This window comes from Prionailurus bengalensis, chromosome C2 (genome assembly GCF_016509475.1).
Source record: "Prionailurus bengalensis isolate Pbe53 chromosome C2, Fcat_Pben_1.1_paternal_pri, whole genome shotgun sequence".
NCBI lineage: Eukaryota > Metazoa > Chordata > Mammalia > Carnivora > Felidae > Prionailurus > Prionailurus bengalensis.
Window position 1 is genome coordinate 74,836,354 of NC_057350.1, and position 24,698 is coordinate 74,861,051.

Genomic DNA, 24,698 nt, shown 5'->3' on the forward strand with positions numbered 1-24,698 from the left:
CTTTGCCCTCCCCTGCCCCTGTTAAAGAATCGTATTCCTGTTACACATTTTGATGCCATAAGGATAGATTTTATAGCTAAGGGGGAAAAGCTGAGAGAAGAGAAACTATGTAGGAGGAAACATAACAATTTGGATGCTGGCATTTGTGGACCCCAGGAGTTTTTCACTAGGCTGGAGTTTTCTGTAAGCAGGACTTACAAATGTCATGTCTCACCTGGGTGACTAAACAAGGAAAATTAACATGAAATCAGATCACCTTTGTGAATAATAAAATAGTAAGTTACAAATAGTATTCCGTAAATAACATTGCTGTCATTAAGTGATACTTGCAATTTTAAAGGGGAAAATGCATTGATCTCTGCTTGACTAAAGGCAAATTATGACTGGAAGCATATCCAGACATAGAGTAGCTACAGTAAAGCCTTATTATTAATTTAGGCTACAAGTACTTACTTGGGTTGCAATCCTAGCTCTTTTTCTTACTATAAAGAAAGATTTATATAGTTTACCCTTAAACAATGCCGGAGTGGTAGCACCCCCCATTCTAAAATCTGCATATAACTTTTGCCTTCTGGAAGCTTAACTATTAATACTAATAGCCTAGTGTTGACCAGAAGCCTTAGTCATAACATAAACCATTGCTTAACACATATTTGTTTGTTATGTGTATTATATACTGTATTCCTATGGTAAAGTAGAGAAAAAAATGCTATTAAGAAAATCATAAGAAACAAAATACATTTATAGTACTCTACTGTATTTATTAAAAAAAAAAATCCACATATAAGTGGATCTGCTCAGTTCAAGCCTGAGTTGTTCAAGGCTCAACTATAGTATAATTTTGCAAGATTCATGTTTAACCTGTTTGGGAGAATACATTCTTTAAATGACTTTAATGCATTAGTTTTAGGAGAGCAAGTGCTTTTGTAAACTATGAATTCAGACTCACTACAAGGATTTGCAAAGTTTACTGCTCTCCCTATTGGATATTTAAAATTCAGACTTTTCACTAATTCAGACTGACATTCATGTTTAACGAGACTAATTCAGTAAGTTTATTTAATTCAGTAAACGTACTAGTGGAAAAATTCTAGCCAGTTAGGGAACTATGTTTCCTAAATGGAAGGAGTCCTGATAAACAACAGATCACATTCTTTTTATTTTTTCCCCCAGAAAAGAAGTGGGCAAGTGAGAAGGATGGGAAGCGAGTTTTTAGGATCAAGAGGGAATGTGGTGGTATTTTTCATTCTTGTTACTCTGTTTTCCCAGGAAGATGACAAGATATTACAGTAAAGGATGGGGTCTTAGGAGCAGGTATGTGAGCAAATCCTGTCAGATGCAGTCTTCCTCTGATGTGCCACGCAGTGAATGCGACTCTCGATCCCATGGCCGGTCTCCAGAAACTAACGTGTGGCCCACTTGCTTACAACAGTGGAAATACAATGCACGTCTATTTGAGTTTGCTTCCATGTCTTTAACTGCAGATGAAAATACTTGGTTATAAAATCGTCCCACGCCTTGGTCAAAAGTTTTGAAATATGCCTGATAAAGGTTCTTACAGCCACAGAGCGTGTGTCAAAATGCTGAGGAAAGAGAAGCACAGACCGGGGAGTTGAGAAGGATCTTAGAGACTTCCGGTCTAACCTTCTCACCTTATCAGGGAGGAAACCGAAGCCCAGAGACTCAAGGGGACATGCTCAGCATTTCACGGGTAAGGGCCACTTTGGAACCAGTTCCTTGACCACATCAAGGTGATTGTGCTCATTCAGAAGATATTAGTATCATAAAATGATTAATCTTGAAATTAACCATTTGACAATCACTTTTCTTAGGTGGAATCTGATAGTTATCTACTGTGCCGGCAATGTCTGTGGTCACAAAAATTCACAGATTAATTCTAATTTGGAGGACCAACAATGTACCTGCTAAGACATGTACCCTTCTTTTGAACCACCAGTGCATACTACCCCACTTTGATGGCACTTAACACAGAGCAATTATTATTATTATTATTCATTTTTTTTTTACTGGTTTGTCTCGCCTACCAGACTGAGAGCTTTATAACTGTAGAGATCACGCCTTTCTTCTCCCTTTATTCCCATAGTGCCTGGCTCAGTAATTATTGAATGAGTACATGAAATTTGGAAACTAAGGAAGAGGCAGTGGTCCTTTCACCTGGGGCCTGGTGTAATTAAAAGCAGTCCCTGAAATCACTGGGCAAAGTCCAGGCTTCGCTTGCTAGTTTGGCGAACACCCTTGCCTCACTATGGTTGCTCAGGAATCTTACTAGCTGACGTGCACGGAGGCCTCAGTGCCAAGCACCATTCTCAATGCTTTACATGCATTTATACTTATTTTATCCTCACCACCCTACGAAATACTACCCCATGAGCCCCCTGTTACAGAGGATGCTCAGAGAAGTTAATCTGCCTTGGACTTACAACCTAAGCAATCTGAAGCCAGATCATGTGCACTTAACCCCCAGGCTATTCTGCAATAAACCAAGGACTAAAGCAGACAGCTTGGTCCTCTTTTTTTTTTGACCTCTAAGCCAATTTATATATTTGCAAATTGAAATAGGGCAACCATGGCATCCTTCCTGAAATTTCCCCAAACTGGACCTAAATATTTACCTATCTCTGCCTTTTCTTTCACCTTCCTATTCCTCCTTTTTCTTCCCGTTGAGCTCATCTTTCACCTCTCTGCTGCAAGTGCCAACTCCCTGCAAAACTTACCTGGTTTCCTCTCAAATCAGAATTAATCTCTCTGTTCTTAGGTGCCCTTTGTTTAAAGTTCATTTTTGGCACTTACCTCATCATCCCCGGGATGAGTCACTTGAATGTTTGTCTATCTTCCTAGCTAAACCAGAGTTCTCGGAGGGCAGGGGCTGTGTGGGGATTAGTCCTATCTTTGTAGCGCTTGCCTCGGGCCTGCTAGACACTTAGTAGGTGCTCAGGGTTTTTAGAAATGAGATATATATTTTTTACGAGTCTAGAGTCCCTGTCTGGTGGCTCCTTCTTTTTTGGGACGCCGGTGTGGGCTGAGATGCCCTTCCCCCTTCCGCCCCCCTCCCCCCTCCCTGCCCACTCCTGCCCTGGCTTGGCCTGACGCTTGGCAGTGCTCGGCAGGCCGCGAGGGCCTCTGGTGCCCTGACACTGGCCTCGGCCCAGTTTCCCCGTCTTCTAAATGCGGCCCGGAGCTACCGGGGGAACTGGAAAAACACTGGCAGGCCGCCCCACCCCCAGGCCCTGGCGGGGCCGGGCGGCCGCATTTCTGCGGCTAAGGCCTGCTGCTTGGGAGGCGCTGGGGCCTGGGGCGGGGGAAGCGGGGGAGGCGGCCGGGCGCGGGCGGCTGCCTGCCTGTCAGCGGGAGCGGGCGCGGGCTCGTGTGTCAGCGGCTCCCTCCTCCCTCTCCCCCTGCCGCCGCCCGCCCGCGCGCCCGCCCGCCCGCCCGCCGGGCCTCCCGGCCTCCCGCCGCCGCCGCCGCCGCCCGCTCCCCCCGCGGCCTGGCAGGTTGCCGGCTGCACAGGCGGGGGTTCGCGCCGTTCTCACGACCTCTCAGGTTGCCTGAGCTCATCTGGGAGCTATTCATTTCCTGCCAGAAAGCAGCCAGGCCTGCTAAGCAAACCACCTTGGCCGCAGGGCCGCCGGGGCTGGCCCGGCGTGGCCGCCCTGGCCTGCTCCCGCCCGGGCCGCGGGCCCCGGCGGCCTCCCTGGAACCCCCGGGCCGCCCCGGCGGGCGCGCGGCGGGGGCAGCTCGGCGGCCCATCTGGTTGCACTTAGGAGCCGAGGAGGAAGCTAGCAGCGGGTTGTTACCGGCCAAGGGGTGTGGGAAAAGTTAATTGACTTTAATGACAGGTTTCCCGGGACGGTGGTGACGATGAGGGGGTCCAGTTTAACCCCTGGGTCCCCGCTCCAGAAACACGTGGGGGTGAAATGGGGCGCGAGAAGGGGGCGCGCCTCGGAGTCGCGTTTATTCACTAGAGAAGGCTCGCGTCTTGACCGGGAGAGCTCCCCTTCCAGTTCAGCGCCTTTCCCGCTCCGGATGCTGCCAGAGACCGCGGGGGGCCGGGACCCTGGAGGGTCTCCATTGAGACGATAATCGCACTGCGGCGGAGGCCGGCGGCCCGCATCCGGACGTGGAGCTTGGAGCTGGGCCTTATCTCCGGGAGCCATCGGCACTGCCCGGGGCCGCAGAGAGGGGCTGCTGGGTGTGTCTCAGGCCGTAAACTAGGCCAGGCCCCAGGGATCCGGGTAGGACGGTGGGGGGTGAGCAAGATTGCAATCGTCTTTGAAGCTTCATTCTCCCTAATCCCCAAACTACTTACTCCAGAAACAACCTGGGTGCGGGAGGGCACAAGGTCTTGGAAATAAACCCACTCACTGGACTTGGAAATGTCCCAGATAAGGGAAATGACTCATCCAAAGTGACACAGTCAATTTAGTTGTGTAGCTGCCAGAGGAGCCTGAAATTCCCATAGAGGCCTGGGTGTCCCCCTTCTGCCCGTATTGTACAGGAACAAATGCCTCATCTGAGTTCCCCAAATCCAGGAAACAAGACTATCAAATTATCAAATGAACAATTATTTACTGCTTTTCCTTAAATTTGTTAATTCCCACCTCCAAGATCTTTGCATTTTTGATATTAATAAAAATTCATTTATTTCAGTCGTTCCCCTTCAGCACAGGGAAAGACAGGTTTAGTTTTAAGTTGGTGTAGAGATTGCACGTGTGTGTGTGTGTGACTTTTTAAAGAATATAAATGTTTTTTTGTAAAAATGAGACCCTGATGTCTCCATTATTTATGTCAGGACAGTTAAGGACTTCTAGTGGGGCCGGACAGATTTGCCAAATGAAGCATTTAGGCTTGTGTTGAGTGTCTTCATAGAGCAATTGTTATTATGTTTGTGTTTAAACAAGAGGAAAATCATGGGAAAATGGTATGGTAAAGAGGAGTGTGTGTATGTGTGTGTATTCTGGGGGGTGGGTGTCGGATACCTTTCACATAAGGAGGCAAGTAGGAGCCAAATTTTACGAACTATCTTTGAAAACTTTCCCTGTGGGTCCGAAGCTGGATCGAAGGTATTTGGGTGGAAAACTGCTGTCTGCTAGATCATTCCTGTGATAGAGCGGCTCTCCACACTGGCCTGTGGGAAAGGCCGGAGCAAGGCGGGGGAGAGGTAAAGCTTTTGAAACAAGACAGAAAATCGTTGGCTTTATCTTTGTTAGGAAGGCTTCAAAGATTGATTTCTCCCGCCTCATCCTTCTCCTCCCAGAAGCAGTTCTGAAAGAAGGGGCATGAGGGGAGGCCGGCGGGAGGGGCCGGGCCGGGAGGACTGGCCGGCAGTGGGGGAGGAGGGCGCGCCCGCCAGACCCACAGCGAGGCTGATGTGTCTGGTCTCGCAGGGCTCGTGGTTTTCATTTCCCCAACACCTGGATGCAGTCAAACACCTGGCCAAATCTGACAAAATCTGACAAGCCTTTGTGATGGGATTTGGAAGAAATTCCCTGCAGATCCTGGCACAGTTTAAAGCTGTCCGCTTTGAGTTAGGACTTGTTAAGGAGGGTTATGTGAGCTGAAACCCGAGACAACCCTTTTGCTTCTATCTGGAGCCCACATCTTGCCTGGAAATGGGGCATGACCAAGCGAAGGGGTCGCTTGCTGTTTGTATTAAAGGGAAGATGGCCTGTGTGCCTGCCAGAGCGGCCTCCACATGCTTTCTCTATTAGAGCCAAGCACAGAAACTTATCAAAAACATATGTCTGGTGTTAATCATCTGGACTTGGGCTCCACTTGGGAGTCTAACTAGCTGTCCCTTGGCAGAAGGAATCTGTTGACCTTCTCAGCTTGCTTGAAGAGGGTGCAGAGAGGCATTTCAAACTTTTAGAGGCTGGTACAAGGGAATGTGTAGCTGCACCTATAAGTATCGCCTAATTAAACAGGCTCCAACACTAGAAGGCTGAGGCTGCATCCATTTACATTGGGTGTCCATGTGTTTCCCAGGATAGTAGTGCTGCAGGGGTCTCTCTCAAGGTGCTGGGGGCACACATTACTCGACTGATTAACTTCATGTCTTCAGTCTGGTTCTATCTTCTTTAGAGGAGCTAGTGTGAGAACCGGGACTGAACAACTAAAAAAATTCTGAAATCCTTGAGGAGATTGACCACAAATTGATTAGAGTAGCCATAATAGAGGAGTTCTTGCAAATTTAGTGGAATTTAGTTCGTGGAGGGTTGGTAAAGGCTTGATGGATTGTTAAAAATGTTCTTTTAAAAACAAAAGGGCCAATGACTGAATTCTCAGGTTGCGCGTAATCCAAATTCTGCCAAGAACCTTTTTTTTTACACATATTCTGAAATAATCAGTTCTAAGACATAAAAGCCTTCACGCTTTTTTCTTTTATTATATTTTCTCAAATAAACTTCCCAAAAGGAAGATATTTTAAGAGCATTTTCAAACATCTTTGGCATCACATAAAAAAGAAATCTCGTGTAAAAAAACGAAATGTCATCTGAACTTTTATAATACAAAGGCGCAATCCAATATGAACATATAAAATATATACAAATATAGTGCATGATCAGTCACTTAATACAGCTCTCTACAAAAAAGTAACTTTTTAGAAATTAAAAAAACCAAAGTAACCACTTAATCACAAAAGTCCTCTTCTCTCCCAGTGTCCAAGTTCCTGTTGTGTATCCCGAGGGAAGAGAGGTGGGTTGGGAGTTTAGGTGGAGGGGTGACCTGAGCCCCTCAGTTCCGCCACGGCCTCCACATGGAGTCTGCCGTGAGCGAGGGGCCGCTGGAAGGCGACACTGCGTTCGGGCCCACGGAGGTCCCACTGCTGCTGGTGTAGACTGGGATGACGGGGCCGCTGTGAGCGAAGGCCCCGTTGGGGATGAGGAAGGCAAACTGGCCGTCCGGAGCCGGCACCACCTGGAAGCCGCCGAACACCTTAGCCGCCTCTCCGGCCGGGCTGCCCAGCTTGCAGGGCGCGCCGCCGGGAGGGGGCGCCGCGCCCCCGGGGATGGGCACGAGCGGCGGTGGCGGCGCGAACGGCGCGTGCTGCGGGCCGCCGGGTCCCGGCGGGGGCGGCGGCGGCGCCTGCAAGGCGGGGTGCGGCTGCCCGGGGTAGGTCATGGCGTTGATCTGGGTCATGCAGTTGGCCAGGTGGCCGAGCAACCGGGTGCGCACCTCAGTGTTAACGCCCTCGCACGTGGACAGGAAGCGGGTCACTTCGTTCATGCATTCGCTGAAGCCGGCGCGGTACTTCCCCAGCACGCTCGGGTCTGTGCTTAGCGCGGCTGCGGGCCAGAAGGAGACAGACGGGTCACCCAATGGCCCTGGCCCCGAGGCCACCGCCTCCGCCCTGGGAGGTCCCCGCGGTGCTCCTCCCTGACCACCCGCCCGCGGAACTGCCCCCGGCTAGAGGGAGGTGGTTTAGAAAAATCGTCCACCTCTCCACACCAGCTTGGCGACCGAAACCGAGGCGGTGCCTCTCCATTCCTGGTCGCTCCATTTTAACCCATACAGCCTCACATCTTCCCCCTATCTTCCGTGCGCGCGATGTGACCTTGGGCAATGCCCTCCACCACCACCTCCCCCCACCCCCCACCCCGGCCCCGCCAACCGGGCCTCATTTCCCCTTCTGTAATAGGAAAGCGGGGAGTGCTAAACCAGATGACCCCCAGACCCGCCACGGTTCTGAGTCTTTTCGTCGGCACCAGCTTCCCCCACTGCCAAGCCAAGCCGCCCGCCACCCTCGCCGCTACAACCTCCCTCCCTCCCTTTCCGGAACAGTAACAACTTGGAGTTGTGGCTATAAATAAGCCCCAGACCGTGGGAACGCAAGAGTGAGCCAAGGCAGTAAAATGTAGCTGAATGCCTCTCACAACCACGGGCGGAAGTCTGGAAGAAATCACCGCGGGGCGAAAGGGACGCCCGCAGAGGGGGACTCGCGGCAAGCCGCCCTCACCCGTCATCTGCGCCCGCTGCAGGTTCCGGAGGTGCTTCACTGTCATTTCCAGAATGTCCGCCTTCTCCAGCTTGGAATGTCGCGAGCTCTGCACAGAAGAGGCAAGGCAGTGAAGTGAGAGCCCCGCCAGCCGCCTCGGTGTGCTGTGGTTCCTTCCCACACACCACCTCCCCCCCTCCGCCCCCCGGCCCCGGCGCCGACATCCCTAGACCCGGGAGGGGCCCGGCCCTCCCGCCTCAGGGAATGCAGTGCCAGCGAGGACGATCCCGTCAGCGAGGGGGTTTCACGTTGAGTATCTAAGAAATAGTATTTTGTTTTAATTAAAAAAAAAAAAAAAAAAGCAGCATTGCCCACTTACATCTTTCTTAAGAGCATCCAAAATCAGTGTTTTCAGCTGGCTCAGACTTTCATTTATTCTTGCTCGTCGTCTTTTCTCCATGATAGGCTTGGATGACTGGAAAGAAATAAAAATAGAGCCCTGAGTTCCCATGGGATCTGCCATTTCACCCCGGAGTTTAAAGGAAGAAAGGAGCCCCCCAACCCCGACTTAATTTCTTAGGGCTGCAGAGAGATAGTGGTACTGCCCTTACCTTTCTGTGCTCAGATGCTGTCTTTGGTTTATCCGGTGTCGTGTTGACACTGGCTGGGGTAGCAGCCACCGGGGACGAGGAATTTTTCTCCATTATATCTGCTGGCATTTTCTGTTGCTTTTTTTTTTTTTTTAATCCCTAGAGAATTTTATTTTTGGAGTCCTTCACACAAAAAATTGTTTTGTTTATGTCCCTTTCACTGGAGACTTTCACAAAACTACTGAGCAAGTGCTGAGGGTTTATTATAATATCTTATGGCTACTTGGTGACCGGTAGCGCTATTCCAGGACCAAGGAGAGAGGTAGACGGGGGATTCCACTGTTATCTGCACCAGCTCCGGATCCTGTGTGATCCCCAGGCCCTGGCGGCCTCTATATATATCTGGGACTGCACGCGAACGGCTCGTGTGAAACTTCCCAAACTTTCTTTCCCACAGTAACTTTCAGCCAATGGGAGGAGGAGACACGCGGCACCGCTCGTGGACCGCGCCCCCCCATTGGCCGCCAGGCCTTGTGCCTGGCGGCCAATGGCGCGCGCCTGAGCCCGGGGCACCGGAGGCTACAACGTCAATCAAAAGGATTTTAACCCTTTGCTATTCTCCCTGCTGGGCTTTGCTTTACAGGGGATTTTTCCGCAGGTTTTGCTCCAGTCTAGTTTATTTCTTTTGGGGCCAGCGTCTTTGCTCTTTATTTCCTTTCACGTGTGTAACAGAGCTGCTTTGATACTAATAAGTTTATTTGAAATATATTCTAAAAAAAGATTTAGAAGGACAGGGATAAAAGAGGAGAACTGTGCAAGGGCGTGAGTTACCGATACATCTAAGTGATTTCCCGCTCAGACTCTATACATTGGGGTAAGGAAGATAATGAAAATCGATCATGCAGAAAAAGGGAAAAAAAAACACCCCACAAAAAAAAAAAACCTTTCGCATGCAGAATAAAGAAAAAAATGCCTACCTTACACTTGCGATTTCTCAGAGCAAGGTGTTCTTTTTTTAATCCCCCACCCCACCCCCGCCCCTCATTCCTCTTCTGCAGTTGGGGCCTTGGATCCCGCGCTTCCCCAGGAAACAATCAGAATAATTTCCAACTGGGCAGAAAGGAAATGGAATTTCAAATGAAAGATGAACAAGGGGGCTTTGATGGCAAGGCCTCAGGGACGCGCGCGCGCCCTCGCCACCCTTTTCCTTTCCACCCACAGACTCTCAGCACGTTGAGGTGGCGGGCCGGGCGGCAGCCTCTCCCCTCCTTCTCGCCCGCGGGCTGCCGGGGCAGCCTCGCCACCCGGCGCGCGCGGGCCCTTTAAGAGCTACACCAGCCGAGATGCAGTTTGACATCAGCCGGCCGGCGAGGGCGCGCCTGGAGCCGGAGCACGTGCCAGGATGTTTTATTGCCGCCGCGGCTGCGGCCGGGCCGGGAGGATGTGTGTGTGCGTGCGTGTGTGAGTGTGTGTGCGCGCGCCCCGGGGGCAGGGAGGCGGGGGGCGGTGGCGGGCGGCGGAGCGCGGGGGCTGGTTCTCGGTCCCCGGGAGAAGCCAAGAAGGTAAATAGCAGCTGCTGTGCTCGAGCCTGGGAAAACCCCGCCCCCTGCGCCTGGCCGGGGCTCATTGGCGCGCGCTGCGTGTGGGGTGTGTGTGTGTGTCCGGGGCCCCCTCCTCCGGCCCCCGCCGCGCCAGGAATCCGAGGGGGCGGCGGGCTGGGAGCCGAGCCCCGGCGCTTACCACCGCCCCCCGCCTTTCCCCGGCCAAGGTCAGCCCTTCCGGGCGGGGAGCGCACGCCCCGGGGTGGATAGTGGGGAATTATTCCAACCCCCCACTCCACCCCTGATTTCGGGCTTGGGGTTTTAACTCCGCCGAAGGCCTCGCTAGCAACAGCCCGGGGGAGGAGTGGGGGCATTCTTGTTTGCTCCTTGCCCCGGCCCTCCCTCCCTTCCCCCGCGGGGCCCCCGGCGCCCGCCGCGGTCACGAGATGCCTGACCGCACTTAGGAAGCGGCCGGGTCAGCCTCCTGCCTCCGCTCGGCGGCTGCGGTTAAAGCGGCTTCGCGCCGCCCGCCCCTTCCCTGGGTCCAGGGCGGCCGGGCAGCTCCCCCTCGCTGCGTCCGGGAGGCCGCCGGCGGGCGGCCGGGAGGAGGCGGGCGGCGCGGGCGGCTGCGTGCTGCCGGCTGGCCGGGCCGCGCGCCGGGAGGAGCCGCCGCCGCCGCCGCCGGGTGCCACGTGGCGGGCGCCGGGCCGGGAGCGCCAGGGCTCTGGCGGCGGCCTCCCTGGGGGATTTGCCGCGCGGGGCGGGCGACGCGCACTGCCCCGGCCGGCCGCCGCCACTGCCGCCTCCCGCCGTCCCGCCCGCCCGCCCGCCCGCCCGCGCGGGGCGCGGGCCCCCGCGCCCCCACCCCCTCCACCCTTCCCGCCGCCCGGGAGCTCGGCGCGCTGCTCGGGAAGCTCGGGGCAGCCCGGGAGCCCAGCATCTTGTTTGATGTCGCGCTCTCCCCGCCCTCCCAGCCCTTCTGCAGGCTTGGAGGCCGCCAGGGGCCTGGCACACATTTCTCAGACACTTCATTCCTTCCTTCCTCCGAGCTCCCCACTGAGATAATGGTGTAAACGGTTCCACCAGATCTCGTCCGGATGAGAATCAGCGGTTCCTGACTCGGGGTGACCTTGGGCGAGCCCCTCTCAGTTCTTTCATTCTGTGGCGCGCGCTCTGTGCCAGACACCGTGTTAAACCCTGGGATTACCAGGATGAGAGACACAGTGGCAGTCTGCAAGGAGTTTACAGTCAACTGGAGGCAGACGGACCCTGATTTTCTGATTGATGGCCAGGCGTGCCTCTTATATTCCTTTCTCTTCGGGCTTAGATGATGGCCTGAGAGATCAGACCCTGAAGGAAACACTAAACCACACCTATATGGGCAACAGTGTTGCTGGCCAACCCGGGGATACAGGGATGAACAAAATGTTTATTACCGTCAGGAAGTCTGCCGCCTGGAGATACTCATTAGGTGCAGCTGACCTCTGTTTCCCAGGCTCTTTCTCTGGTAGGTTCGAGAGAGACATTTATGTGTCTCAATAGAAGTAAAATGCTGTGGAGGTTTAGGATAGTTAAATTATTAATAAGTTGGGGGCATCCTGGAAAGCTTCCTGGAGGAAATGGCCTGTGCTTTGTATCTTGGAAAACAGGGAGGATTGGGGCACTGGAAATGTGAGTCATGGCGCTGGGGAGGATGGAAGTACCCATGGCATGAAAGGCCTACACTCTGGAACATGAAGTCCTTATTTGGGCATCATGGTCTGGAGTCCAGGGTGTCTGACAGGCAGGATTATAAGAAGGGACTGAAGGAGGAGGCTTGAGGCCAAGTCACAAGACCCTTAAATATCTTGCTAAAGGACTTTAGCCTTATCTTTAGACATTGGACAGCTATGAAACGCTGTTGAATGGAGAAGAGACATCAAGATTCTCCTTTAGGATGATGGCTCTAGGAAGAGTGTGGAGAGTGGATTAGAGGCAGAGAGCCCAGTGAGGAGGTTCAGGCTGGTAAAGGAGGTTCCTAAGTGACAGGTGTAGACTGACACTCACCTGGAAGCACCTGCCTAGAACCAGCTCACCTGGGCGTTGACTGTACAGTGTCCAGTGATCCAGGTTCAGCAGAAACCTGCCTACCCTTTCACGCAATGTTCCCCCGCGACCTCGAGTCCAACTAAAGAGTCATTGTGACTCTGACTGAATCTATCTTCCAAGCCTCATTTCCATCTTCCAGGACAACCCTCAAGTCTGCAGCCAAGCCTTTACCTCATTGCAGGCTTGGTTTACTCACTCTTGCCCCTCAGGCGACTCTCTGGGATTTTTGTGTGTTTTCTTGCCACACTGCAGAGTGGGCTGTGCCCTATCATGTTCTGAAGAAACGGGTGAACAATGTCTCCTTTGTTGACCTGCAACCTGGCCCAATGGGACAGGACTTTCCTTTCTTATTTTAAGCAGATGGAAAGGTGGTGATGACAGAAAATTGTCTGTTGCTTTGGGAAAAAAGTGGAGTTTTCCCGGGTATTTGCAGTGCTCTTGGTGAAAGGTGAGGAGCCTGTGAAGTTCCCCTCCTTTCTGCCATGCAGACTTCGCAGGCTCCTTAAAATGCTCTACTCAGCATCTGACTTTTAAAAACTGCATAAATACTCTGACCCAGATTCTTCCAAGGAACTAAACCCTTCCCAGGGAAGCATGTTAACCCTTTCCAGGTTCCCCCCAAATCTGTGAGAGCCAGTGACTTCCTCCACCAAGTGCTGTTATGACATTGACATTGGGCCCTCATTAACTAGCTGGGTAAACCACCCCCTGTCCCTTCTAGCCTAAGAGTCTTTTTTGTCCCCGACTGTCCTCTCCTCTGGATTTGGCACCCTGAAGGTGCGTGGAGAATGTTGAATATAGTCAAGTTAAGGTCTCACTGCAGGGCCTGAAGCAGCCTCATGGGTTAAATAGTTAATCAGCAACTCTTTTATTGCCACTTTAGGAGTGCTTAGACTGGTAGGATGAGCAAATAACTTAAACACACACACACACACACACACACACACACACACACACACACTCACTCACATTTTTTGAGAGACAGAGGGGTCAGTCAAGCAACCAGAAATTTGCCGTGAATTTGTCTCTGGGCCAAACAAACAAAAAAAACCAACCCATGAAATCTCTGGCCCTCCACCCTCATGATTCAAGAAGAAAGTTTCTTTGCAAATGTACTTACATGTTATTTTTCAGTATCCTGATTTGGGGCAGGGAAAATAGGGCCAAGTTGACACTCTTTCCAGCCCTTCTCAAATAGGGACCTAAGCTCCTAAACTCAAGAAAAGACTTTTGGAATTGGAAGCCTCCTCTTAGATAGAACAGCCTTTATATTTCAGTCCTCCTCTCCAACCCCCCCCCCTCCCCAAAGCAAAGGGAAAATTGAACCCTGTTCATCAACAGAGGTCACTGCTTTGATCCCACTGTGAGACCAGCAAAACACAAGGAATCTTTCCCACTGTATCATGTCGGATAAATACAACCAGGGGCCGCTCTGTTTATCCCCCTTCCCCTTTCTGGCCCACGAAGGGTGATTTTCTGTCTTACTACATCACCTGTTTGCTCTAAACCATAAAACAAATAACTGCGCCTCCAGTGAGACTCCCCTTTGTCCCTAGGTAGCAGCCTGGTTTGTAGGTTTGGCTTAAAGCTACAGAAAACACAGAGAGTGAGAGAAGAAAAAAGGTATTTTGCCTGAGGACTTGAAGCTTCCCCCCCCCCCCCCTTCGTTTTCCTCCGCTTGACTGACTTTCTCACACTCGGATTCCCTGCAGCCTGCCAGAGCCGAGGTAGCTGCCCTGCCAAGAGCTATCCTGGGAGAGCTATTGAAAGAGCCTTGAGTAAGTACACACGGGGCGGATTTCTCCTCCCCTCAGTACCTGCTCCGCACCTGTACAGGGAACAGTCCCACACATATCACCTGATCGCAGGCTTTTCAGAGACCGTGAGAAAAATAAAGCCCAGGATAGAAGAGATGTTTGTTGTCTCTCTGGAGCTGCAGCCAGCTCCCTGCGGTCTGCGTCCCAGAAACAGCACATTCCCCGCCGATTGTGCGGCGGTGCACGCGTGTTTGCCGGCACGCGTGCCCGGTGGGGAGGGGCGGGAGGGAAGCCAGGGATCACCTGCCTGATGACTGCCTCGCTGCCTGCGTGTTCTGGCATCTGCCTGACGGGCAGTTTCATGATCCCTTACTAGAATCATTATTGTGTGGTCCTTCTACTAGATAAGCGTCCATATATGCCCATCACAGCAAAATTCACAACCAGGATTTCTTACCTTAAGAAGAACCCCCTAAGCTGAACCTAAAACAATGCCCGAAATGGAATTCCGAATGAAGCCTACATGCACCTTTGGCAGTAGCTTAATATATACTTTTTTGAATGAATGGATCAATGAATGAGTGCATGATTTCTTCCTCAGGGGAGGGTCCATAGCTTCCAGCAAAATTTCAGAGCTTCTCGTGACCCTGAAAGGCGGAGGAAACTGATCTAGACAATCTCCACTTACAAGTCTGTACCTAAGCCCAGAGAGGGCATGGGACTGGTTTAAGGGCCTACAGCAACGTATGACCAGAGTGGGGGCCAGAAGCTGACTCAGAAGCCTTTACCACACCACAGTGCTGCGGTCCATGGGAAATCTGGGGTGGGGGTTATGGAGTTGTGATCACCAACCACCAAAGCCTGGATTTAAAGTGATTAGGGGCACCTGGGTGGCTCAGCGGGTTGGGTGTCTGACTTTGACTCATGATCTCTTGGTTCATGGGTTCGAGCCCCATGTCTGGCTGTGCCGACAGCTCAGTCCTGGAGCCTGCTTCGGATTCTGTGTCTCCCTTTCTCTGCCCCTCCTCCCGCTCATGCTCTGTCTCTCTCTCTCTCTGTCTCTCAAAAATAAACATTCAGAAGGTTTTGAAGAAAAAAAAATAGACACATTAATAAAGTGCTTTGAATTTCCAGAACCTTTTTTTTTTTTTAAATTCTGAGACGCTAGTGCTGCTCTGCCCCCAATTTTTGCGTGGAGAGAGGGACAGGCAAGAAAGCCAAGTGTTTTTTAAGAGAAGATGATTCAGGAATGCTTGGAACAAGAGTCCTGGTTGCCATGAAGAGGCATTAGAAACAACTGCGTCTGCATTCCATCTTTGATAAAAATAAGTTGCTACTTCTGAACAAAACTGCCGGGTCGGTCTCCAGCCGGGCTGGGACCTCAAACTGCAAAGGAGGTGGAGGCGGAAAACGGAAGCTCTGGACATTGGCTAATAGCAGCCTGTAATGCTCTCTGCCCCCCACCCGCCTTGGAAAAACTTGAGTGAGCCAGTGAGAATGTGCACTTTTCCAATGGGCCCTGAAAAAGGATGGTTGCCAAGAAAGCCTTTTCCAATGGGGTGGGGGCAGGGCGCTCCAGAATGGCTCCACTCCCACATTTGGCTCCAGCCGCCTCAGCAGCAGCAGCCCCAGTAGCAGCAGTGAGCTGGGAAGGCTCTAAACGCCGCCGCTCACCTTTGCCCCTTGAGCAGGGCTGTGGTGAGGCGACCTGCAAGCCCAGAGACGAAAGAGCGAAAGAGCGCACTCCCCAGGGGCCACAGGGATGTTAACTTGCAGTTAAAGGCTCAGAACTGCACCAGGGCTGGTGCCCGAGGGGGTCTCTGGAAGGCTCAGGAAGGCGGGGTGAAGCCTGGCCCCTTTAAACCCAGGACCTGCATTGTTTGGCTTGCTGATAGCTGCTCAAATTGTGACTTCGGATCCAATTGCTCAAAAGAATAACAACAGCAACAAAAAACTCAGCTAGCCAGGAAAACCATGTAGGTAAAACTTAGCGCCTGAAAGTGATACAGTATGAATGTATGCAACATGTTTTTAATTAAAATCTCCATCATTATTATCCTCAAATCATCTCCCCCCCCCCCCCGCCCCCGCCGCTTGTAGGAAAAGGGCTGGGGGAGGCAAGGGAAGGGACCCAAGAGGTGGTATAATGGAGCCCAAGAAGAAGTGACTTGTCCAAGGTTCAACGCCTCCCCAAGAGGAAATAGCAAAGCCAGAATTAGGCTCAGATTTTCTGCCCACCCACCCAGAAACCTGCCTCACTCTATCTCTATAAGAACGTTTTGAAAGGTCATCTACAGCAAATCTACAGCATTACCACCCAAGATGGATTTTCTAATCGAGAATCCGACCATGGGTGGTGAGTGATTTTTGGTAGTGTGACAGGCTGTGCCCAGCACAGAGCGTGGGTAAATCCCAGGATTGCTGCACTGGGATGCTTTCTTGGATGCAACTACCCCCCCCCCCCCCCCAACCTCTGGAAGAGAAAGGATCCTGATTTCCAAGGATCTGAGTTCCAGGAGACAGGAGGCCCCGTGCAGGGGTCACAGAATAGTCCTCTTGTCTGTCATTCAGCCAAGCCCAGCCACACACCATTGCTCTTTTCTTCTCATTGCCAACCTTGTCCCCTTATTTGCACCCTAAAAGGAAGATGGGGGGCAGGGGAGGATATGTCTAACCCCTGAATCTGTGCTTCGTCAACACTGGGCTTTTATCCGGACCAGAGAAGATGTGATGCTAGGAATATTGTGGTGATGTTGGAGCAGGGAGACATTGAACGGCTGGCTGACGTCACACTTAGCAGAGGGAAAGGTGAGAAAAATCGTGGGTTTTCCAAGTGGCTGATAGATGGCATTTGCACGTGAAATATACATTTTCCTTTTAGAGATCAGGCTTAGGGAACGAGAAAATGGTTTAGGCAGCTGCCACAGCTGTAGCTTAAGACTGGTGGTTTCCAGCATGGTTGGGGGCCTTCACGTCTTGTCCCCAGAGCTGGAGGTAACTGTCCCTTGCCTGACAGTTACTTGAAAGTTGACAGGGTACTGTCTAGTCCATTACAGCAATTTGTCCTCATATATGGTTTTATGATCTAGACTAGCATGATTTTGATAGGAGGCCCAGGGAGGAAGAGAAAATTCAAGCAGTCAGTGCAGGAGACATTTGGCTAGGTCATGGGCTCTAAGGGGCACAGGATATAGGATATGCAAGCTTTCTAGAAAATAGTACCTCTAGGGGTGTCTGGGTGTCTCAGTTGGGTAAACCTCCGACTTCAGCTCAGGTCATGATCTCACAGCTCATGGGTTCAAGCCCCGCTTTGGGCTCTGTGCTGACAGCTCAGAGCCTGGAGCCTGCTTCCGATTCTCTGTCTCCCTCTCTGTCCCTTCCCCACTCATGCTCTGTCTCTCTCTGTCTCTCAAAAATACATCAACGGTTTAAAAAAAAATTAAAAAAAAAAAGTGCCTTTAGAGATACAAGGCAGGGCAGGGAGCATAGCAGCCGGGGGAGAACCAACTTTTCTTTCTCAGCCATGGGCAAAAATAAAATTTCCAGAAAATGGAACAGAAGGGAGAAGAAAGATGTCTGTCAACTTGGTATAGAATATCAGTAATCCAGAAGACACGTATGTGGGGGAAGCATGGAGGAAGTGTCCTTTCTTATGGTGGGAAGCTGGGGGAGGGGGTACGGGGAGAAGGGAGGGGAAGGAATCCCACTTAGGGAGAAGATGACTGAGCAGGTTCTGGAAAGGATGCAGCAAAAGCGACGACCATGGCCTCCCCCGGGGCTGAGGCTGAAGCTTCTTGTTAGTTCAGCATCCAGTGCCTTCCGAGAGGGAAACAGGGCCTGTGAGTGAGGGCCCTGTGGACCCCTGCTACCCGCATCGCTTTTCCTCAGGAGCTAGTTTGTTCTGTGCTGTCTGTATCGCTGAGCAGCACCATAAAATCCCACAGGCTGGCAGAAGCAGCGGGATTGTTTGGGGGTGATGGCAGGGAACGAGGGCCATGGGGAGACTGCATCCTGCTCTGTGGTTAGTCTGAGGGTGGCGGTCCCAGAGAAGAGGTGGCTGGGTAGCTCAGAACTAAGGGGGAGGCAAGCTCCTTGAATCCTTCTAGCGCCAGGGAAAGGACCAAGGAAGGACCAAGTGTTCACCTCCATCGCCCTGACCACCGTGGGCAAGCGCCCACATGATGCGGCACATTTGGGGGTCCCCGCAACCCCGCCCTGTGCGAGGCACTTGTGGGATGGGGAAAAGGAACCTCTCCTTTTGCAGGAGTGGACTTCCACAGGCCAGCCTTGACTGAAATCTGGCAGGAGGCGGGGAAGGCCAGCTCTGTTGGAACACGCTGGTGTGTGGCAGGCTGGCCCTCGGAGGGCTCTTGATAAAGTCCCAGAGCGTTGCCAGCTTCTGGAGGAGGTTGTCAGGCTGTACGTGCATCAGACACACCCCCCGCTGTGGCCTTTACCTCGCTGGTCTTGCCATGTGTGTTGATGGTGGTGAGGCAGCTGGGTCAAGGATGCAAACCGTCCAGTTCCCAGTTGCCCGTTTAACTTAATTCAGTTCTGTGACTTTTTTTGAGCACCTCCCATGTGTCGGGCGCAACTCCACGCCTGTGTTTTTTTTTTTTTTTTTCAACGTTTATTTATTTTTGGGACAGAGAGAGACAGAGCATGAACGGGGGAGGGGCAGAGAGAGAGGGAGACACAGAATCGGAAACAGGCTCCAGGCCCTGAGCCATCAGCCCAGAGCCTGATGCGGGGCTCGAACTCCCGGACCGAGAGATCGTGACCTGGCTGAAGTCGGACGCTTAACCGACTGCGCCACCCAGGCGCCCCTCCACGCCTGTTTTGACCGTTGACTTCCATCTCTGCTGCTACTCAAATGCTGGTCATCTGCGCCGCGTGGTGAGAACCCAGGTTTCCGTCATAAAAATTTCCCCTTCGCTTCCCACATTCTTCGTGTCGATTGCTTCTCTGATTGAAAAAAATAATAAGCTATGAACCTCCTTATGGCGTCTGGCACCCTCAAATATTTGGAGAGTAAGTGCACGAATGAACTCTGACTTAGGAACACAGGTTTTCCTGGCCATTCAGTGGAACCCTCAGAGGGTCAGCATAGTTTTCCAAATTTTCCTCGGTCGCTGGATCAAAGGGGTGGGTTTATTTTGACCAGTCCCATCGGCCACCCCCAGACAGCCGGGCTGTCCCCCACAGACGGCTCTACTCTGTTGCAGTCAGGTGGATTTCGGGGACTCTGCGGCTGTCCGTACTTTCCCAGGCCTATCTTTATTGATGGTGATTAAAGGCACACCACCACATGGCAATATGAAAGTACAAAGCAATTCCCAGGGTAAGGTGCGTGGGAAGAAGTGAGATACTGAGCTCCCAAACCATTCTACTGTAATCACGGTCTGCCAAATCGATGTATAGTTAATCAGTAAGATTCAGGCAGGCAGGTTCCACCACCGGGCAGCAGATAGAAAGGGGGAAGAGGCTGGGGGGGAGCGGGGGGGGGGGGGGTGGGGGAGGGGGAGATCACTGTTCCTCCTGGAAAACTGGGAAAGAAAATGAGAGGGAGGCCACCTGGGCAAGGAGAGTCTGGTGGGCCGTCCCACCCAGGAGGCCACAAACCATCCCGAGGAGGGACCGCTGCTGACCTCTTCTCCGGCCCTCATGCTCTGTTCACGCCAACCCCTCGTGGAAGATTCTGGGTGACCCAGAAAGATGGAGTGACTGTGCGCAGACACACTGGGTTACATAAGTATAAATACGGTGCACAAAAACACCAGTCTTTATAGAGCACCCCAACACACCTGTTGTTTTACAATGCTGATGGTATTGATAAAGGGGGCTATAAAGTTGAGGGTGAAATGGCCTCTTATATTTAAATAGCAGCTTCCTCTGTGAACTTCAAGTGTTTTACAGCTGAGACTCGACTGCCCTGGGGATGATTTCTGTTAGGAATGTGGAACGCATATCTCTCTATATGTTCAGGGAAAACTATAGCAGTGTTGGTTACGAAGCAAAGGCTCTGGAGCCCGGCTGCCTGGGTTCGTGTTCCAGCTTGTTCGCTTTCTAGCTACGTGCCATAGCTATTCTGTACCTCAATTTACTTACCGGTTAAATGGGGAGATCGCCAGTGCTTATAGGATTGTTGTGAGGACAAGGTATATAACGTGCCTAGAACGGTGCCTGACGTATTACAAATACAGTGTAAGTTTTCAGCTGTTTTGTCACTGCTCTCTACGTATCTTTGGCATATAAGATAGGTAGCCTCCTTTCTCTGCAAAAATTCACAAGGTGTTAAGATTTCAAAGAAATGGATGGACCACCACTGTCGTAAATGGGTCCATGCGTATTTGACAAAGCCAAAGGCTTCAGCCAGTCTTTTATGAATCACAGGCTGTGGAACCAGGAGAAACCTGAAAGAACTATCTGGCTCCTTCTCCTTTGCCAGGGAAGTGGGTCTCTATCACCCGTGTACTATGGTTATGGCTCTATGGGCTGTAGACTTTTGGGTAGGTCTGCTTTGCATTAGTGAACTGAGCCTCAGGCCCACAGAAGGGAGAGTTCTGGAGGCAGGTAAGGGCATCAGTGTGGGCCTGGCATACAGGATGTGTGGGCTCCCCCCTCTTCCTCGGGCCCGGCTGGCCCCAGCCCCTGCCCTCCAGGCAGGAACGGGAAGGGCTGGAAGGGACGCTTCGTCCACAGGAGCAGACGTGGGCAGGCCCTCCCCGGATCCGGTCACACTTACATGCGTTACAGTTGGTGGCAAGATGCATGTCTGAGGCCTGCTCCAGTGGGTTCTTGTAGAAGACCTTAGAGTCTATGGTCCCGACTGGGTCACTTTTGAGAGTGAAAGGTCGTGCTGGTAACAGTCATGGCAGGACGCCTGGCATAACCCGGGACTCGTGGCCATCCTAGTTCTGTGGTGACACATGCTCCATTGTTTATCTGTCTCTTCAGCTGTCTTTTTATCAGAGATGCTTCCTAAGAAGAAATTTTATTTAAAAAAAATTTTATTTTATTATGTTTGTTTAGTATGTCTGGTTTTTTTTTTTTTTTTTGAGAGAGAGAGCACCAGAGGATCAGAAGTGGGCTTTGTGCTGACAGCAGTGAGCCTGATGTCGGACTTGAACTCAGGACCGCGAGATCATGACCCGAGCCGAAGTCGGGCGCTCAACCGACTGAGCCACCCAGGGACTCCTTTAAAAATTTTTTTAATTAAGGGGCGCCTGGGTGGCTCAGTTGGTTGAGCATCCGGCTTCGGCTCAGGTCACGATCTTGTGGTTGTTGAGTTCGAGCCCCGCGTCGGGCTCTGTGCTGACAGCTCAGAGCCTGGAGCCTGCTTCAGGTTCTGTGTCCCCCTCTTTCTCCGCCCCACCCCTGCTTGTGCTCTGTCTCTCTCTGTCTTTCAAAAATGAATCAACATAAAAATTTTTTTTTTAATTTTTTAATTAAAAAAAATTTTTTTTAAGTGTATTTATTTTGTGAGAGAGAACACGCGCATGAGCAGAGGAGGGACAGAGGGAGAGGAGGGGGAAAGAGAATCCCAAGCACACCCTGCACCACCAGCACGGAGTCAGATGCGGGGCTCGATCCCATGAACCGCGAGATCATGACCCCAGCCAAAATCAAGAGTCGGATGCTCAAATGACTGAGTCACCCAGAAGAAATATTATTTTTAACTCACTAATGTTTTAGCACTTCTATGCCTATGGAAGGTGATGCCTTCGATCTACCAATGAGGCCACTGTTGAACCTAGAGAGCCTTAGTGTATACAGGAGAAGGGAGGGACAGAGGGAAGCCCCACAATGGTTGGATGGTTGCTTAAGGTATGTTTGACGGGACTTGTTTCTTCTCTCATAGAGCAGATGGGCCTGGAGCTTCCCCACCTTCTGGTTTGCACTAGGTTGTGTGCTAATATGGCGATGCGACCAGGGGACTTTGCACCTGCCAAGCATGGCCGAGAACATCCATCTCCCTTGGACATGTGAATGCAAAGAAAGCAAGTGCTGTAATCTGAAATCCAGGCCATTGTTTAATGGCAGAAGGAAGACCCCAACGGAAGGAGCTTTTTCCCACCCCAAACACTCGCCCCTTTGGTCTTGAATTTGACCGTGTTCTTTTATGGAAAACAACAACAAAACAAAACAAAAGCACACAAAACTTTTTTTCTGAATAGCTCAAAGTCAAGGTTTGCTGTTTGTTATTTCCTTAAAAAAATTCAAGAAAGAAAAGAAAATTGGGTCCCTAGCCTGAATGTTCTCCTATGTGCCTATTTAATGATTAATAACACCTTGTGGGCTATTGTTTGATGTGGCCTCTGCTGGTTTGAACAGGAGAATACTGATTCACTCTCAAGGCATTTATGAATCACAAGTGTTTACCCTGAGACAATAAATGAAAGGGGGAGATTGAAAAAAAAAACACCCAAATATGCTGAGTTCTTTGAGCAAAAACTGGAGGTAATAGTCTTTGATACCCTGTGTGGGGCCCACTCTTTTCTTTCACAGAATAAAGATGGTGTAGAATGACCAAGAGGGCGCTTTTGAGTTTTATACATTTTTTTTTTCACTTACTGATAGGGTTGAGGCAACTTTCCCCCTTATTTTCTTCCTTCCTTCCTTCCTTCCTTCCTTCCTTCCTTCCTTCCTCCCTTCTTTCTGCCCCCAAATCTAGTGTCCAGTGAAAACAGACTGTTAAATTTGCCCCTGATAACCCTTTAAATTTTTTTTAATTTTGAAATGATTTTATTTTATTTTTTACGTGTTTAGTTATTTATTTTGAGAGAGAGAGAGAGCTAGAGAGCGAGCCAGGAAGGGGCAGAGAGAGAGGGAGAGAGAGAATCCCAAGCAGGCTCCGCAGCTGTCAGCACAGAGCCCAACGCAGGGGCTCGAACTCATGAACCGTGAGATCATGACCTGAGCTGAAACCAAGAGTTGGACCCTTACCCGCTGAGCCACCCAGGCGCCCCGAGATAATTTCAGACTTACAGAAGAGCTGCATCAATAATAGGAAAGCTCTCTTATACCCTTTAACCAGCTTCCCGTCTGTTAACCATCTTCTATCGCCATGGAGCGATTATCAAAACTAAGCAGATGATCGTGGTACAATGTTGTAAACTACAGACTTCATCTCAGTATTTTTTCCTGTTAGTTTTTCTTTTTTTCCCAGGATCGCATCCAGGATTCCACGCGCATTGAATTGTCTGGTGTCCTTATGTTTTCTTCCCTCCGTGACAGTTCTGAAGTCTTTCCTTGTTTTCCTGATGCTGGGATGAGCACCCAGCCCATGGGCTCTGTCTGATGTTATCTCACGATTATGTCAGGGAGCGGTCTTTGTGGGGAGAAGGTCTCAGAGACGGTGTGCCCTTCCCAGGACAGCGGGGCGGGGGGCTGCATGACGTTGCTCTATTTCCCTGCCGCTGTTGACCATGATTACGAGATTAAGATGGTTTCTGCCAGGATTACCCACTGTAACATTACAATTTCCCCCTCTCTATTCTCCACATGTTTTGGGGGTAACATTTCAAGATTCCGCAAATATGCTGTTTCTGCTAATGCTTCTGCCCAGCAGATTTAGAATCTATCAAAGGGTCTTGCCTGTGGCAATTATTGCTGTAGTAATCTAATAGTGATTTGTGATTTCCCTCATTCTTTCTACATTTATTAATTGGAATGCTCTTTAAGGAGGAATTGCATGATGTTATACTGTAATAAAGCAGAAATAAGAAATCCATACTCTTGGGGCACCTGGGTGGCTCAGTCGGTCAAGTGATTTGATTTCAGCTATTGATTTCAGCTCAGGTCATGATCTCATGGTTCAAGCCCCGTGTTGGAGTCTGTGCTGACAGCAGGGAGCCTGCTTGGGATTCTCTCCCTCCCTCTCTTTGTGCCCCTCCTCCTCCCCCCTCTCTATCCCTGAAAATAATAAATAATCAGTAAAAAAAATCCATACTCTTTTGGAGCCTACGTCTTAGAGAAATAGACAAGCAAAATAAATTGAGTGGGTTAGATAATATATTAATAGGTGACAAGTATATTAATAGGTGACAAATCAAGTAGGGAAGGGGGGCGGGGAAGTACTGGGAGCAGCAGGTTGAAATTGCACGGTCTTCCTCTAAGGGAAGGCCTTAGAGGGGGGACTTGAAGCAGGGGAGGGAGCCAGCTTGTGACTCTCTGGGGGAAGCTTTCTAAAGAGAAGAAACAGCAAGTGCAAAGGCTCTGGGGCAGGACCACACCTAGCCAATGTGCTCTGGTTTGCTGGTGCAAAGTGAGCAAAATGCAAAGGGGAGAGAGGAGAGAGGAAGCAGAGATTGGCAGGCCCGATGCTGAGGACTTGAGGCCGTTCCAATGGCCTGGCTGTCGCTCCGAGGGAGACAGGAGCCATTGCGAGGTTTTGAGCAGAGGGGTCACAGAATGTGCTTCGTGTAACTGAAGGATCGCTTTGGCTGCCCTGTGGTAGGCAAGGGTGGAGGCAAGGGGACCACGGGTAGGAAACTCTGACTTCCATCCAGCAGGCGGCTGCATTTTGGATATAGTTTGAAGGTAGAACTACCACTGCAAAGAAGAGGCTCCCTTGTGCCCAACAGCGTCAGGCGACCTCCAGAACCCCCCGGGGTGGGTATCCTCTCCCACCCCCCGCCTTCCCCCCTAACCCCCTGGGCCTTGAAGTGGGGCTTCAGGTACAAGTTTGAGAAGTACGGTCTGGCACCCTGAGTCTAGGCTCTGCGGCCTCTCATAGGAGCCTTCTGTCATCCGGGTCCCCCTTCCG

At 51.2% G+C, this 24,698-nt stretch overlaps 1 protein-coding gene across 1 annotated transcript; it reads right to left on the reverse strand.

Annotated features, from left to right (window-relative positions):
* Positions 1-6,379: 6,379 nt before the first annotated feature.
* On the reverse strand, positions 6,380-9,849 carry HES1 (hes family bHLH transcription factor 1). The gene is made up of 4 exons (XM_043594565.1): positions 8,566-9,849; positions 8,334-8,429; positions 7,976-8,063; positions 6,380-7,304 (listed from the first exon to the last, which is right to left on the reverse strand). Exons 1-4 carry the CDS (start codon positions 8,671-8,673, stop codon positions 6,754-6,756), a joined length of 843 nt encoding a protein of 280 aa, XP_043450500.1. The 5' UTR covers positions 8,674-9,849; the 3' UTR covers positions 6,380-6,753.
* Positions 9,850-24,698: the final 14,849 nt, after the last annotated feature.